This window comes from Spermophilus citellus (genome assembly GCF_964194105.1).
Source record: "Spermophilus citellus genome assembly, chromosome: 6".
NCBI classification, from domain to species: Eukaryota; Metazoa; Chordata; class Mammalia; order Rodentia; family Sciuridae; genus Spermophilus; species Spermophilus citellus.
Genome location: NC_138187.1, coordinates 108,196,825 through 108,210,021, shown reverse-complemented (window position 1 = coordinate 108,210,021; position 13,197 = coordinate 108,196,825). Strand labels below are relative to the sequence as shown.

At 39.1% G+C, this 13,197-nt stretch overlaps 1 protein-coding gene across 1 annotated transcript in view; it reads right to left on the bottom strand.

Moving 5' to 3' along the window:
• Positions 1 to 3,757: 3,757 nt before the first annotated feature.
• Positions 3,758 to 13,197, bottom strand: part of CATSPERE (catsper channel auxiliary subunit epsilon) — a gene marked incomplete at both ends in the record, with an annotated part of 194,608 nt that continues 185,168 nt past the window's right edge. Inside the window, 2 exons of the mRNA XM_081298205.1 lie at positions 3,758 to 3,911; positions 8,269 to 8,322. Of these exons, the coding sequence (XP_081154331.1) occupies positions 3,758 to 3,911; positions 8,269 to 8,322 (208 nt within the window). The remainder of the gene's footprint in view (positions 3,912 to 8,268; positions 8,323 to 13,197) is intronic.

Below are 13,197 nucleotides of genomic sequence, written 5' to 3'. Positions count from 1 at the left end.
TAAAGTGAAGAATGGCTTATGTGTTTCAGAGTACTGCTGGTCTTTTGGATCCATCGTGAGGAAGGTTCCTCAGTTCCTCTCCCAGACCCCCTGGCTCATTCTCTGCTAGATCAGTTGTCATTGGTTGACTACACTGAGTACTTTGGTTGGACATGTAGTCCTGTCATGAGCTAGCCATGGGCTGTGTGTGAGAGCTGTGAGCATTTGAGCGCATGCTTCCCTGACTGGGCTGTGCAACATGGTTCCCCCCGCACCCCACGCTAGCTCTGCCTTTGATCCCACACAGCACCTGAGATGGGTGTGGCCTTCCAAGATGTCAATCTGCTGACCTAAGACATCACAAGGCTAGACTCAATCCCCTGAAACCTGGCCCCTTGCCTTATTTGGAAAGAACATTCCATTGAACCTCCCTTTGTGAGCTCCCCTGTCTTCTATAAAAATAAAGAATCCAGGTGCAAGCTGTCTCTTTCCAACGGACCCTTAAAGTTGAGAACCATCCCTGATTCCTGCAAGCAAAAGGAATTTCTGTGTGTTGCATGCTTCTTTTGCCATTTTCTTAAGTTATTGGTGCAGCCAGCTCTTGTGAACCCAGCTCAGGTTGCCAGCTAGCCAGTGTTAAAAGGTGGCGCTGGGGGGAATTCTCCAATAGCTCTTAGTTGATTTTTCCATTTCAAAATTGCCAGCTGAGGAGATAACAGAATTGGAAAATTCAAAGGATAATGATATTCTTTGTATTAGATGTCTTTAGTTATAGGGTGATTTTTTTAAGCCATTGGTAATTATACAAGTTTGTCTAAATGCAAGTGTATATTATTAGCAAGGTCTTTGATAATAATAATTGTGGAAGTTACCCAGGCCAATACTGTTATACCATATCTGGAGCAGGTGATGGCTTCACCCAAGGCATATAATTTTTCCTGGTTATGTGGTAAGAATTCAGCATAGCTCATTGGCCAATTTTATGCTTCTCCAGGAAAATTATTTCATATTGGTGATAAGATGGAGATAATCTTCATTGAAATTTATTTTTTTGTGGTGCAAAAGATCGAACCCAGGGCCTCACACTTGCTAGGTGAGCGCTCTACGGCTGAGCCACAATCCCATCCCCCTGCTTCATTTTTTAAAAAAATATTTAGTTTTTAGTTGTAGTTGGACACAGTACTTTTATTTTATTTATTTGTTTTCATGTGGTGCTGAGAATTGAATCCAGGGCTTCATACATGCTGGGCAAGCACTCTACCGCTCAGCCACAACCCCAGCCCAACTGCTTCATTCTTAATTGGTGCAACATGACCTGGGCCTACAACATCATTGCAACCCTAATGTGATGATCAGGTCAAACATGAACTTGGTTTGCTGTCTTAACATCATCTATATGAGGATGTATACTTTAGAATTCTAGCAAATGGGCAGATAATTTAATATTGTCTGGGAATATGAACTATTTCTGATACTCTTCTCTCATTGGGATGGAAAATAACACATTTTCCAAGTTGACAGTTGCATAGCATATACCTGGAGTCTGACAAACATGCCCTAGCAGTGTTTACCACATCTGGCATACCAGTTGCAATTGGTGCTACTACTTGATTAAATCTGTGGGAGTTGATGGTATTCTCCACGATTTACCCATTTTCTGTAAGGGTCAAGACTGGCAAGTATAAAGATATGTCAGAGACCAACAACCTTGTATCTTTTAGGTCTCTAATTGTACCATTAATTTCTGCTACCTTCCTCTCCCTAGCCCCTGGAAAATAATAATGATTTTCTCATTTTGTCAAGCTGTGTGTGTGTGTGTGTGTGTGTGTGTGGGCAGAATAGAGATTTCCATTTGGTCTTCTCCACTGTGATTGCTCCTACTTCATAGACCAGAGTCCCCATGGGGGCTTTACTCCAACTTCTAGGTATATCAATTCCAACTGTGCAGTTGAAGACTGAGACAATGACTCTTGTAGGAGAGAAGCCACTGTGGCTCTCATAGGCCCTAACTCTAAAGGAGAAAGTGATGACACTTAGGGCCTCTGAGTATTATCAACTCAGACATGTGTATAATAGTCATCAAAAATGTCTGGTTATTCCCTTTCCCCAATACAGTCACCTGAATAAATGGTCATAGTTTTTTGGGAGACTTTTCAGGTGCCTCCATTTGCCACAGTGTTGCATAAGGCCCCTGCCACCTCTTCAGTCAATGAGTTTTGGATCTGAACTTTTACTCAGGTCTGGGATACTTTGCAAGGGACCATGAATTTTTATTGGGACAACTTCCCTGGGTCTCCTCTTCCATATCTTTTTTAAAAAATAGATGTTAATCAATAACCTTATAGAATAACCAACAATTTTTGTTCTAACAACACCTCATTCTCTTGTCTTTACTCCCTACGAGTTGAGCAGTCCCCATGGCTGCTCATGTCTTTATGGTAATGTAGGCTTTCTGAAAGTATAGCATCACTACCAGGCATCTCTTACCTACCTGCCCATGAATATTAATGACACAGTTCTGTGACTACCTCTTCTGCGGTTATTCCTGACCTGCAGAGGAGAGCTAACACTAAATGTTTTAGTGATGCTTTAGGATCACAGGTTTTCCATATCAGGGCTTCCAACCTTCCCATAACATGCCTTGGCTGTGTTCAAACATTTCTGAAGCCCTGTGATGCCCAGGTCTTTAGTTTATTGTTCAATTATGTCTTCCCTTCCATTACTGATGATAATCTTTATAAGCTACTACTGAGACACCTGGTTCCTCTGCCTAGCTATTTACTGCTATGTCTCTCAATAGTTTCTCAGCAATCTGCAAGTCTGGAAAAACTTGAATTTTGGTTTTCTTAGGCATATAATCTTGTTATTTAAAAAGAATTTTTATCTTTCTCTCCCCACCAGTGTTTAGACTCATTATGATAATGTCAGAACTTTCAAAACAGAAAGGAGTAGCAGGTATCCCTATCTTATTCCTATTCCTAATCTGTAGATCTGTGGACAGGTCTTTGCCTTTGGAGTTTCATCTTGCCTGTGATCTATTCCTGATTGCCTATGCTGCAGATTTCAGACAATCACATAGCCAATTATTTTTCAATAAATCTCTTTGCATACACACACACACACACACACACACACACACACACACCTCCTTCTGGTTATGCTTCTGTGGTTGAACCCTAACAAATACAAATACAAATACAATAATATTTGGACAAATTAAGAAGTTTATGTTAAGCATTGAACTTAAATGTTAAAACTTAGAAATAAAACTTAGAGTGTCAGCTACCTCGTTTTCAATATAATACTTTTACATTTCATATATGAATCTACTATGAGGAAAACTTCTGAAATCTGCTTAAGAAAGATTTCTTAAATTCACACACTTTTATTAAGTCCTTCATTACATTATATTACATTAATTACAATCATATAAAGTTTCATGCAAAATAATATTTGACATTTTCATTTTTACAAATATTTAATTTATACTTAGGATTATAATAGCCAAACTTAATTTTTTAAATGCCCTATAAGAGTATATAGAATATCTTTCAAATTAATACACATTAAATATTTAAATTTAATAATATACTATATATAAAAATATTTCTGTTTATGGGTAATTTAAGAACACTTTTTGGGTTTTGAGTTTGATAATATTTTGGGCTTCTATTTAGTATTTTTGGTTAAACATACACTCTCAATATAGCCATATATATGTGTGTATACATACACGCACACACATACATTCTTTCCTCATATACATATTCAGAATAAACTAATTTTTCTTTTGTTTTCCTGGTGGTTTGTTAAGTGGTTTATAAATATAGTATCTATAAACCCTCATATACTGGAAGTAGCTCAGAACTAGAATCGTGAAAAACAGTAGCATCAGGACAAAGAGTATAGATGCAACCAGATAGAAGCTTGGGCTGAAAAACAATAACAACAAAAATCATTAGAAGTCATTGTTAGAAGTCATTGTTCACACTTTCATTGTTAATTTACTCAGTCAAATAGTTTCTGAATACCTAATTACTATGCCAATGACTGAGAACAAAGATCAATAAGACATAGTGTCTATCCTCAAGGTATTAAAGTGTTTTGAGGCTGGGCCTGGGGTTATAGTTCAGTGGTAGCGGGCTTGCCTAGCGTGTGTGAGGCACTGGGCTCAATCCTCTGCACCACACAAAAATAAATAAATTTGAGGCTGACCAGGGAGGAAAATAATGTGATCAGTATGATAAAGCAGAGCATGCAGTTCTGTGGGAGCCATGCCTCACAGAAGGTCCTCTAGTGGAGGGAACCCTGGAACATGTGGGTAGGGGTGGATGAAACCTGGGAGTGAAGTAAGCATTGCAAGCAAAGGGAGAAGCATACGGAAGGCCATGAAAGTGTGAGGAAACCTTGAGACCACTCCTGGAACATTCTGGATAACTCAATTTTCTGGAACTCAGGTGCTGGGTAGAGTAGTTAGAGATAGGTGGTAGGCAGGGGTCAGATGAGAAAGACAGTTTACATCAGGCTAGAGAGCGTGGATTTTAGTGGAAAGGCAAAAGGGAACTTCAGGGGGTATGACATAGGATTGACATTTTAAAAAGATGATTCTGATAGTAGTGTGAAGAATGGATAAAAGGGAAGCCTGAGTGCAGAGACAGGAAAACCAGTTCTGAGATATCTGTAATAATTCAGTTATGATATGGGTCTTAATTAGTGGCTGAAGGAATGGAGAGAAGTGGACATATGTTTGGCAGTTAAGTTGGATTGATTTCCATGATGGTTTAAGATGTGGTGTTTGAGAAACATGAATAAAGGATGTTGCCCAAGTTTCAGGATAGCTTATCAAAGGGATGCATCACAATCCACAAATAGAGGATTCAAATGGAAGAACATTTTTCTCCTCCTCCTTCTTCTCTCCACCCCCCCACCCCCGTCAAAAAATTGGGTCTTGCTATGTTCCTGAGGCTGGTCTCAAACTCCTGGACCAAGGGATCCTCTTGCCTCAGCCTCCTGAGTAGCTGGGGCCATAGGTACATTCTACCATGTCCAGCTTAGAGTCTTTCTTGTGTGTGTGAATATGGCTGGTTTACTTTGGGGAATTTTGAATTTAAGGTACCTGAAAGTCAGCCAGATAGGGGTGTGTGTGTGTGTGTGTGTGTGTGTGTGTGCGCGCGCGCGCGTGTGAGTGAATACATCATTTATTAAATGTTACTCTTGGTGGGTGCCGTACATGTGCCTCTTCACTCAGGACTCTGCATGGGTGCCTCCCTTCAGGGTAGATTTGCTTTCTATTTGGTGTCCTAGTATCTGAGGTTATGGTTCCCTTTTAAACCATAATTATCATTATCAGTGTTACAGTTTCTGTAAGTTCCCATAGTTGCCTTAGTCTGATCATTCTCATCTGTGACTGTAAACATTATTGGGCTCTAGAGAATGTATTTTTTTTCTTTAACAAAATAATATAACAACCATCTGATACCTTTCAGGCATTGTACAAGTTGCTGGCAGGACAATGATGAGGAAAAATAGACATGGGCCCCATGTCTCTTCTAGTGGGGACATAATCAAATGATCAAGGAGAAAATAAATCTAAAACTGCAACTGTGATAAAGAACTAAGAAGGAGAGATATATAGTGCAGTGAAATCTCATTGTAGTAGGATTTAATGTGGTAAATGGAATCCAGAGTGCCTTTTTGGGAAAAAGATAATTATCCCCCAAATCTGAAGAATAAACAGAAGTTGGTAAAGTTGAATAATAAAGAAGGAAATGAAGAGATTCCAGACACAGGGAATAACATGTGGAAAGTTCCTGCTATGGGACAGAGTTCAGAGAAGCTAGGGACTGAGAGAAGTTTGGTGGGTCTGGAGCTAAGTAAGTGCATGATCCAAGATAAGGAGAAGTAGTTAGTGGGTAGATCATGTGAGGCCTTCTAGACCATATGAAGGAATTTTACTTCTATACAAAGAAACTTAATGTGTTCAAAGTTACTACAATTACCATTTTGAAAATATTACTCTGGCTCCAAAGACGAGAAAGAACTAGAAAAAAGTAGGAGTGAATAAGGAGAGTTTGGTTAGAAGTCCATTTCAGAAATAATGGTAGTTTGGATTGGGGTAGTGGTGATGGTTAGTAAGAAGTGGATCTATTCAAGGCCTACTTAGGAGATTAAATGAGTGGGAGCTAATGGTGGTTTTAATATGAATGTTAGGTTTATCATTTTTGTTTTTGACTTGTAAGCTTACATAGTCAGATATACTATTTCCTGGAAGAGGGAAAATTGGAAAACAGGGTTGCCACCTTGTTGAACTCCAGAGTGCACAATCAACACGGTAGGTTATATGAATTAACCCTCCTGGAGCTGCACAAGGACAATCCACAGGACTGTGTGTGATGACCCAGATGGATCAGTTGTAAGGTGGGACAGATAATTGAGTAGGAGAGTGTGTGGTAAGATCATGAATTCACTTTTGGACATGTCCAAAATGTGATTCCTGGAATGATGCTTTAGGAAACAGAAGAGTTACCAGTAATAACAGTGTCTAGAGTGGGACTATGGGAGCAGACAACTGCGGTGCAGTAGAGGAGGAGGTCACCAAGCATGAGGAAAGGCCATGATGTTGAGCAGGATTGGTAATGTAGACACTGATGGTGGGGTTCATTATGGAGAGGAAATCAGTGTGACAGGGCCAGTTATTGATGAATGAAGGAGAATTTAGGGAGGACATAAACAATGAGCTAGGGCTACAGCAGAGGCCCTGAACCTCAAGGATAATTATTCCCTGAGGTACAAAGAGAGTGTAAGAAAATAGCATTACAAAGAACGGCTGGAGGTGAAGCAGTATCCTCAGGAGAAGGCTGGTTTCACCTAAGGGGATAGAGGGAGGACTCAGGACAGTTGAGACTAGTTCAGTGGTGGCAATTTCAGAGGATAGAATGGAAAAATTGGGAAAACTGCTCACAGAAAGGGCTCTTTTACTGGAAGATGTTCACCCCCAGCTGGCCCCTATCTGTCTCTGGTATCCTGTAGGGTCCAGGTGTTAACAGAGGCTAAACTATAGTTACTAAATTAGTGGACCACTCCCAATGCCACACTGGTATGCTTTGGCTGCTGGAATTCAGCTGCTTGTGGGTGAGAGCTGGGGCAAATGGGTTAACTTTATTCTTTCTCCTCTCTTCCTTTCCTCCCTTGGCTCCTTCTTATGTTAGTGGGTACTTAGGTGAACACTACCACCCTCTATTCAGCTAAATCAAACATGCCAATGTAATGAGGAAGAGAAGTCATTGTGAAGCAGTTATGTATGTTTCCCAAAGTTAAGTTAGAAATGACACTTGCTTTATCTTATCTACAGATTATTCATACCATTAACCTTCCATGACCATGAAACACTGAATCATCAGTAATACTGAAAATAGGCCATAAATAGCTTCTACCTTTTGTGTGTGTGTGTGTGTGTGTGTGTGTGTGTGCGCACGCGTGCGTGCTGGGAATTGAACCCAGGGCCTTGCACATGCTAGGCAAGCGCTCTGTCGCTGAGATATAACCCCAGAATCTGTCTTCTACTTTTAATTAACATTTTACCAAAAAAAAAAAAAACCACAAACAAACAACAACAACAACAACAACAACAACAACAAAAAAAACCACAAAAGAAAACAACCCCCTACAATACCAGACCCAGGACAGAAGCAATGTCATTTAATGTCCTAACTTATATATTATGACTTTTTCTAAGTGTCCTCTAAGGGAACTGGAACTGAGACCAGGCACATGCCTTTACTAGTTGTTTCCTGGATGCATCAGAATGATGGTCAGTGCACTGTCTCCACTGCAATATTTTACCACCTACCAAGTAGGTGGAGTCGAGGGACATGTCTAATAGGAAGGCAGGGGATACTGGGTGTAGTAATAGGATTTTTCAGGAACTCCTTCCTGTTGTACCCATAGTACATACATATTGTTTTTAGAAGATCATGTAAAGGCAGAGATATTAGTGCTTTAGGAAAATAGCAAGCCTGTCACTTGGGAAGATAAATTTCACAGAGAACCAAAAAAAAAAAAAATCTAAATATAGATTTATAAACACTTCATTTGAGTCTTTTGTTTGTGGGTTTGTTTTTAGGATTAGGTTCAATTACATGTCATATGATATTTTGGATAATAGGATTTTAAGCTGGGGACCCTGATAAGTGATTGCTCAGGCTCTGTTTTGGGGAATATTGGGGTGCCTTTCCTTTTTAGCCACTACTCATATATTTTAGAAATTCCTTCACTAAAGCCTCTCCTTACCTGGGAATGATGCCATAGGTCTCTATTGCAAATATAGCCATTAGATTACAGAAACTGCAAATCAGAAAAATAACATTAAAGAGTAAATTAAATGCAATATATTTAAAACTTCCTCTACATCTCTACAGTAACATAATCTTAGTTAAGGTGTCCTATTCTTTTTAAATATTTTTAGTTATATATGACAGTAGAATTCATTTTGACATAATTATAAAAGCATGGAATATATCTTTTTTCTAATTCAGACCCCATTATCTCGTCTTCCTCTTCCCTCTCCATCCCCATTCCCTTTCCTCTATTGATCTTTCTGCCATTTACTCATAGTTTTTATTTTTAAATTAATTCTTGTGGATGTGCACAATGTTGAGATTCACTGTGTTAAATTCATATTTGTATATTGGAAAGTTATGTCAGATTCATTCCACTGTCTTTCTTTTTTCCATCCCTCTTCCCTTCCCTTCATTCTCTTTTGTCTAATCCTGTCTCAGCCTCCTGAACTGCTGGGATTACAGGTGTGTGCCACTGTCCTGGCAGTTTTTTGAGTTCTTTATGTATCTTGGAAATTAATGCCCTATCTGAGGGGCAGGTGGCAACGATTTTCTCCCATTGTGTAGGCTCTTTCTTCATGCTCTTGTTTTCTTTGCTGTGAAGAAGGTTTTAATTTCATATTATGTCTCATTTATTGATTTTTGATTTTATTTCTTGTGCTTTAGGAGTCTTGCTAAGGTAGTCAGTTCCTGAGCAGATATGTTGGAGGGTTGGGCCTACATTTTCTTCTAGCAGTGCAGGATTTCTGGTTTAATTCCTAGTTCTTTGATTCACTTTGAATTTTGTACAGGGTAAGAAACAGGGGTTAAGTTTCATTCTACTACATATGGATTCCCAATTTTCCCAGCATCATTTGTTAAAGAGGCTATCTTTTCTCCAAAGTATATTTTGGCACCTTTGTCAAGTATGAGATAACTATTTACGTGGGTTTTTCTCTGTATCTTCTATTCTATCCTGTTGGTTTTCCTGCTTTGGTGCCAATATCATGCTGGTTTTTTTTTTTTTTTTTTTTTTTACTGTAGCTCTATAGTATAATTTAAGGGCTGCTATTGTGATGCTTCCTGCTTCACTTTTCTTGCTAAGGATTACTTTGTCTATTCTGGGCCTCTTATTTTTCCTAATGAATTACATGACTGCTTTTTCTATGTATGAGGAATGTCATTGGACTTTTGATGGGAATTGCATTGCATTTGTATAGTGCTTTTGATAGTATAGATTTCAGATATGAATAAATGCTCTAAATTTCCAGGTAATATTAATTTCCAGGTGATGAAAAGTCTATCCCAGTCTACTTACATAGCTTTAGTCTCCAAACATTTAAAAACTTCTTCCTTCCCAAAGATTGGGCCTGAATCACACTCAAGAGGTACCATTGAACAGAGAGGTATGATCATTCATTTTGTTTTTATCACTAAACTTGATCTCCCACTCACCATTTTTCAAACCTTCTAGAGGTTAGACACACATAGAAGGAGAGGATCAAAATTTTATGTGACTACCCTGTTCATGGATAGGCAGAACTAACATCGTCAAAATGGCGATATTACCCAAACTTCTCTACAGGTTTAATGCGATGCCAATCAAAATCCCAATGGCATTTCTTGTAGAAATAGACAAAGCAATCATGAAATTCATATGGAAAAACAAAAGACCCAGAATAGCAAAAGCAATTCTAAGCAGGAAGTGTGAATATGGAGGCATAGCGATACCAGAGGTCAAACTGTACTACAAAGCAATAGTAACAAAAACAGCATGGTACTGGTACCAAAACAGGTGGGTAGACCAATGGTACAGAATAGAAGACACAGAGACTAATCCACAAAGTTACAACTATCTTATATTTGATAAAGGGGCTAAAAGCATGCAATGGAGGAAGGATAGCATCTTCAACAAATGGTGCTGGGAAAATTGGAAATCCATATGCAACAAAATGAAATTGAATCCCTTTCTCTCGCCATGCACAAAAGTTAACTCAAAATGGATCAGGGAGCTAGGTATCAAATCAGAGACACTGCGTCTGATAGAAGAAAAAGTTGGCTACGATCTACAAATTGTGGGGTCAGGCTCCAAATTCCTCAATAGGACACCCATAGCCCAAGAGTTAACAACAAGAATAAACAAATGGGACTTAATTAAACTAAAAAGTTTTTTCTCAGCAAGAGAAACAATAAAAGAGGTAAATAGAGAGCCTACATCCTGGGAACAAATCTTTACCCCCCACACCTCCGATAGAGCCCTAATATCCAGAATGTACAAAGAACTCAAAAAATTAAACAATAAGATAACAAATAACCCAATTAACAAATGGGCCAAGGACCTCAACAGACACTTCTCAGAGGAGGACATACAATCAATCAACAAGTACATGAAAAAATGCTCACCATCTCTAGCAATCAGAGAAATGCAAATCAAAACCACCCTAAGATACCATCTCACTCCAGTAAGATTGGCAGCCACTATGAAGTCAAACAACAACAAGTGTTGGCGGGGATGTGGGGAAAAGGGTACACTTGTACACTGCTGGTGGGACTGCAAAATGGTGAGGCCAATTTGGAAAGCAGTATGGAGATTCCTGGGAAAGCTGGGAATGGAACCACCATTTGACCCAGCTATCGCACTTCTCGGACTATTCCCTGAGGACCTTAAAAGAGCGCACTATAGGGATACGGCCACATCAATGATTATAGCGGCACAATTCACAATAGCTAGACTGTGGAACCAACCTAGATGCCCTTCAATTGATGAATGGATAAAAAAAATGTGGCATCTATACACAATGGAGTATTATGCAGCACTAAGAAATGACAAAATCATAGAATTTGCAGGGAAATGGATGGCATTAGAGCAGATTATGCTAAGCGAAGCTAGCCAAGCCCTAAAAAACAAATGCCAAATGTCTGCTTTGATATAAAGAGAAAAACTAAGAACAGAACATGAAGAAAGAGCATGAGGAAAAGACTACAGTAAACAAAGACGAATCGGGGGAGAGAAACGGAGAGAGAAGGGAAAGCATATGGAAATGGTAGGAGACCTTCAAGGATACATAAAATTATAAGAGGTTATGAGGGGCAAGGGGGAGGGAAAAAAAAAAGGGAGAGAATTGAACAACAGCAGGGGAGGTAGAGAGGGAAGATGGGAGGGGAGGGGAGGGGAGGGGGGATAGTAGGGGATAGGAAAGGTAGCAGAATACAACAGTCACTAATATGGCATTATGTAAAAATGCGAATATGTAACAGATGTGATTCTGCAATCTGTATTTGGGGTGAAAATGGGAGTTCAAAGCACAATTTGAGTCTAATGTATGAAAGATGATATATCATGAACTATGTAATGCGATAAATAATCAATAAAAAAAAAAAAAATTTTATGTGACTATTTTCTTGGCCAAAAGTACTTAGGTATTGAATGCTCAATATTAGGTTTTTCTTTTGAGGAGAGAGAGAGCTAGCATTCCAACTTTTAACACATAGACTGGGTTCTTCAGATATTTTTATCTTGTAACTGAGAAGTGTCACCTAAAGTTCTGGGAGTCAGGTGATGCCTTCTGTATTTACCAATCACCCACCAATCATGGACTCCTATGTTTTTTTCCCCACACATATTCTTTTGGGGTCACCTAACCCTTTATGTAGGCAGGGGTGGTGCCTTTCATGAGAGCTCAAGTATAGTTTCCCTTTTTTTCTTTTTCTTTTCTTTCTTTCTTTTTTTTTTTTTTTTGGTGGGGGGACCAGGGATTGAACTCAGGGGCATTCAACCACTGAGCCACATCCCCAGCCCAATTTTGTATTTTATTAGAGACAGGGTCTCACTGAGTTGCTTAGTGCCTTGCCTAGGCTGGCTTTGAACTCGTGATCCTCCTGTCTCAGCCTCCCGAGCTGCTGGATTTACAGTCTTGCGCCATCGCGCCCGGCCTAATTTCCCTTTTTTTCAGACAGGGCCTCATTAAGTTGCCCAGGCTGGTCTCAAACTCCTGGGTTCAGTGATCCTTCTGCCTCAGCTTTCAGAATAGCTGGGACTTCATGTGTACACCAGCATACCTAGCAAAATCTAATTTCCTTTAATGGTGTGCATATTTGAATCCATTGAAAGTGAACACTCCCCCTCCCCACTTTGGCCCTATTTCTGTCCATCACATCACTCTTTAGCCTATTGTCAGTGTACCTGTAAGCAGCCTACAGTCTTCAAATTTTCTAGATCATAGTTAAAAGTAGTCCTTGTTTCCCTATTCACAAACCAAGAGACCCAGTTAGCTTCCCCATGTGGTTCTCTGAGGCCTCTTTTACTTGTGGAGAGTACCCACATGCAGGAAGGAGGCACAGCACTCAGAAAACTCTCTCCAGAGAAATTCTACTAGCTTTTCTTTCTTTCTTTCTTTTTTAAATGAAGTTGAATATTTTATTTCTTATTTTGTTGAAAGCTGTTGTTTCAGTGTATAAGAGTAACACCAGTAAATGCAGTACATTATAAAATTAAGACAGTATTGTTCTTCTGACACTATACAACACACACTTTCTTCCATGCCCAGTTTTTTTTTTTTCCAAAGGAAGATCATTAAGTATATTGACCCAAATCCAGGGATGGGTGAAAGCAAGTTACAATATAATATTAGGCTTATAACAAGATTATCCTTGAGTTACATACTTTTTATAAGTAGTTTTTGCCACAGATAATTTCATGAATTCTGATATCAGTCTAATTCCTACTCTAAAAATAATAAGGAATTATAAAAAAGATGCATATTGTGTTTATCTGCAGTCATTGGGAAGTTAAGGGGTATCTTCTTCCAGTAGCAGTGTTGAGAGTAGTTTTTTAAGTGTTCTATCCACCACTAATTTAAGACAACTGCAGAAGTTATAAACACTGGTTTCTTTAGGGTGCCAT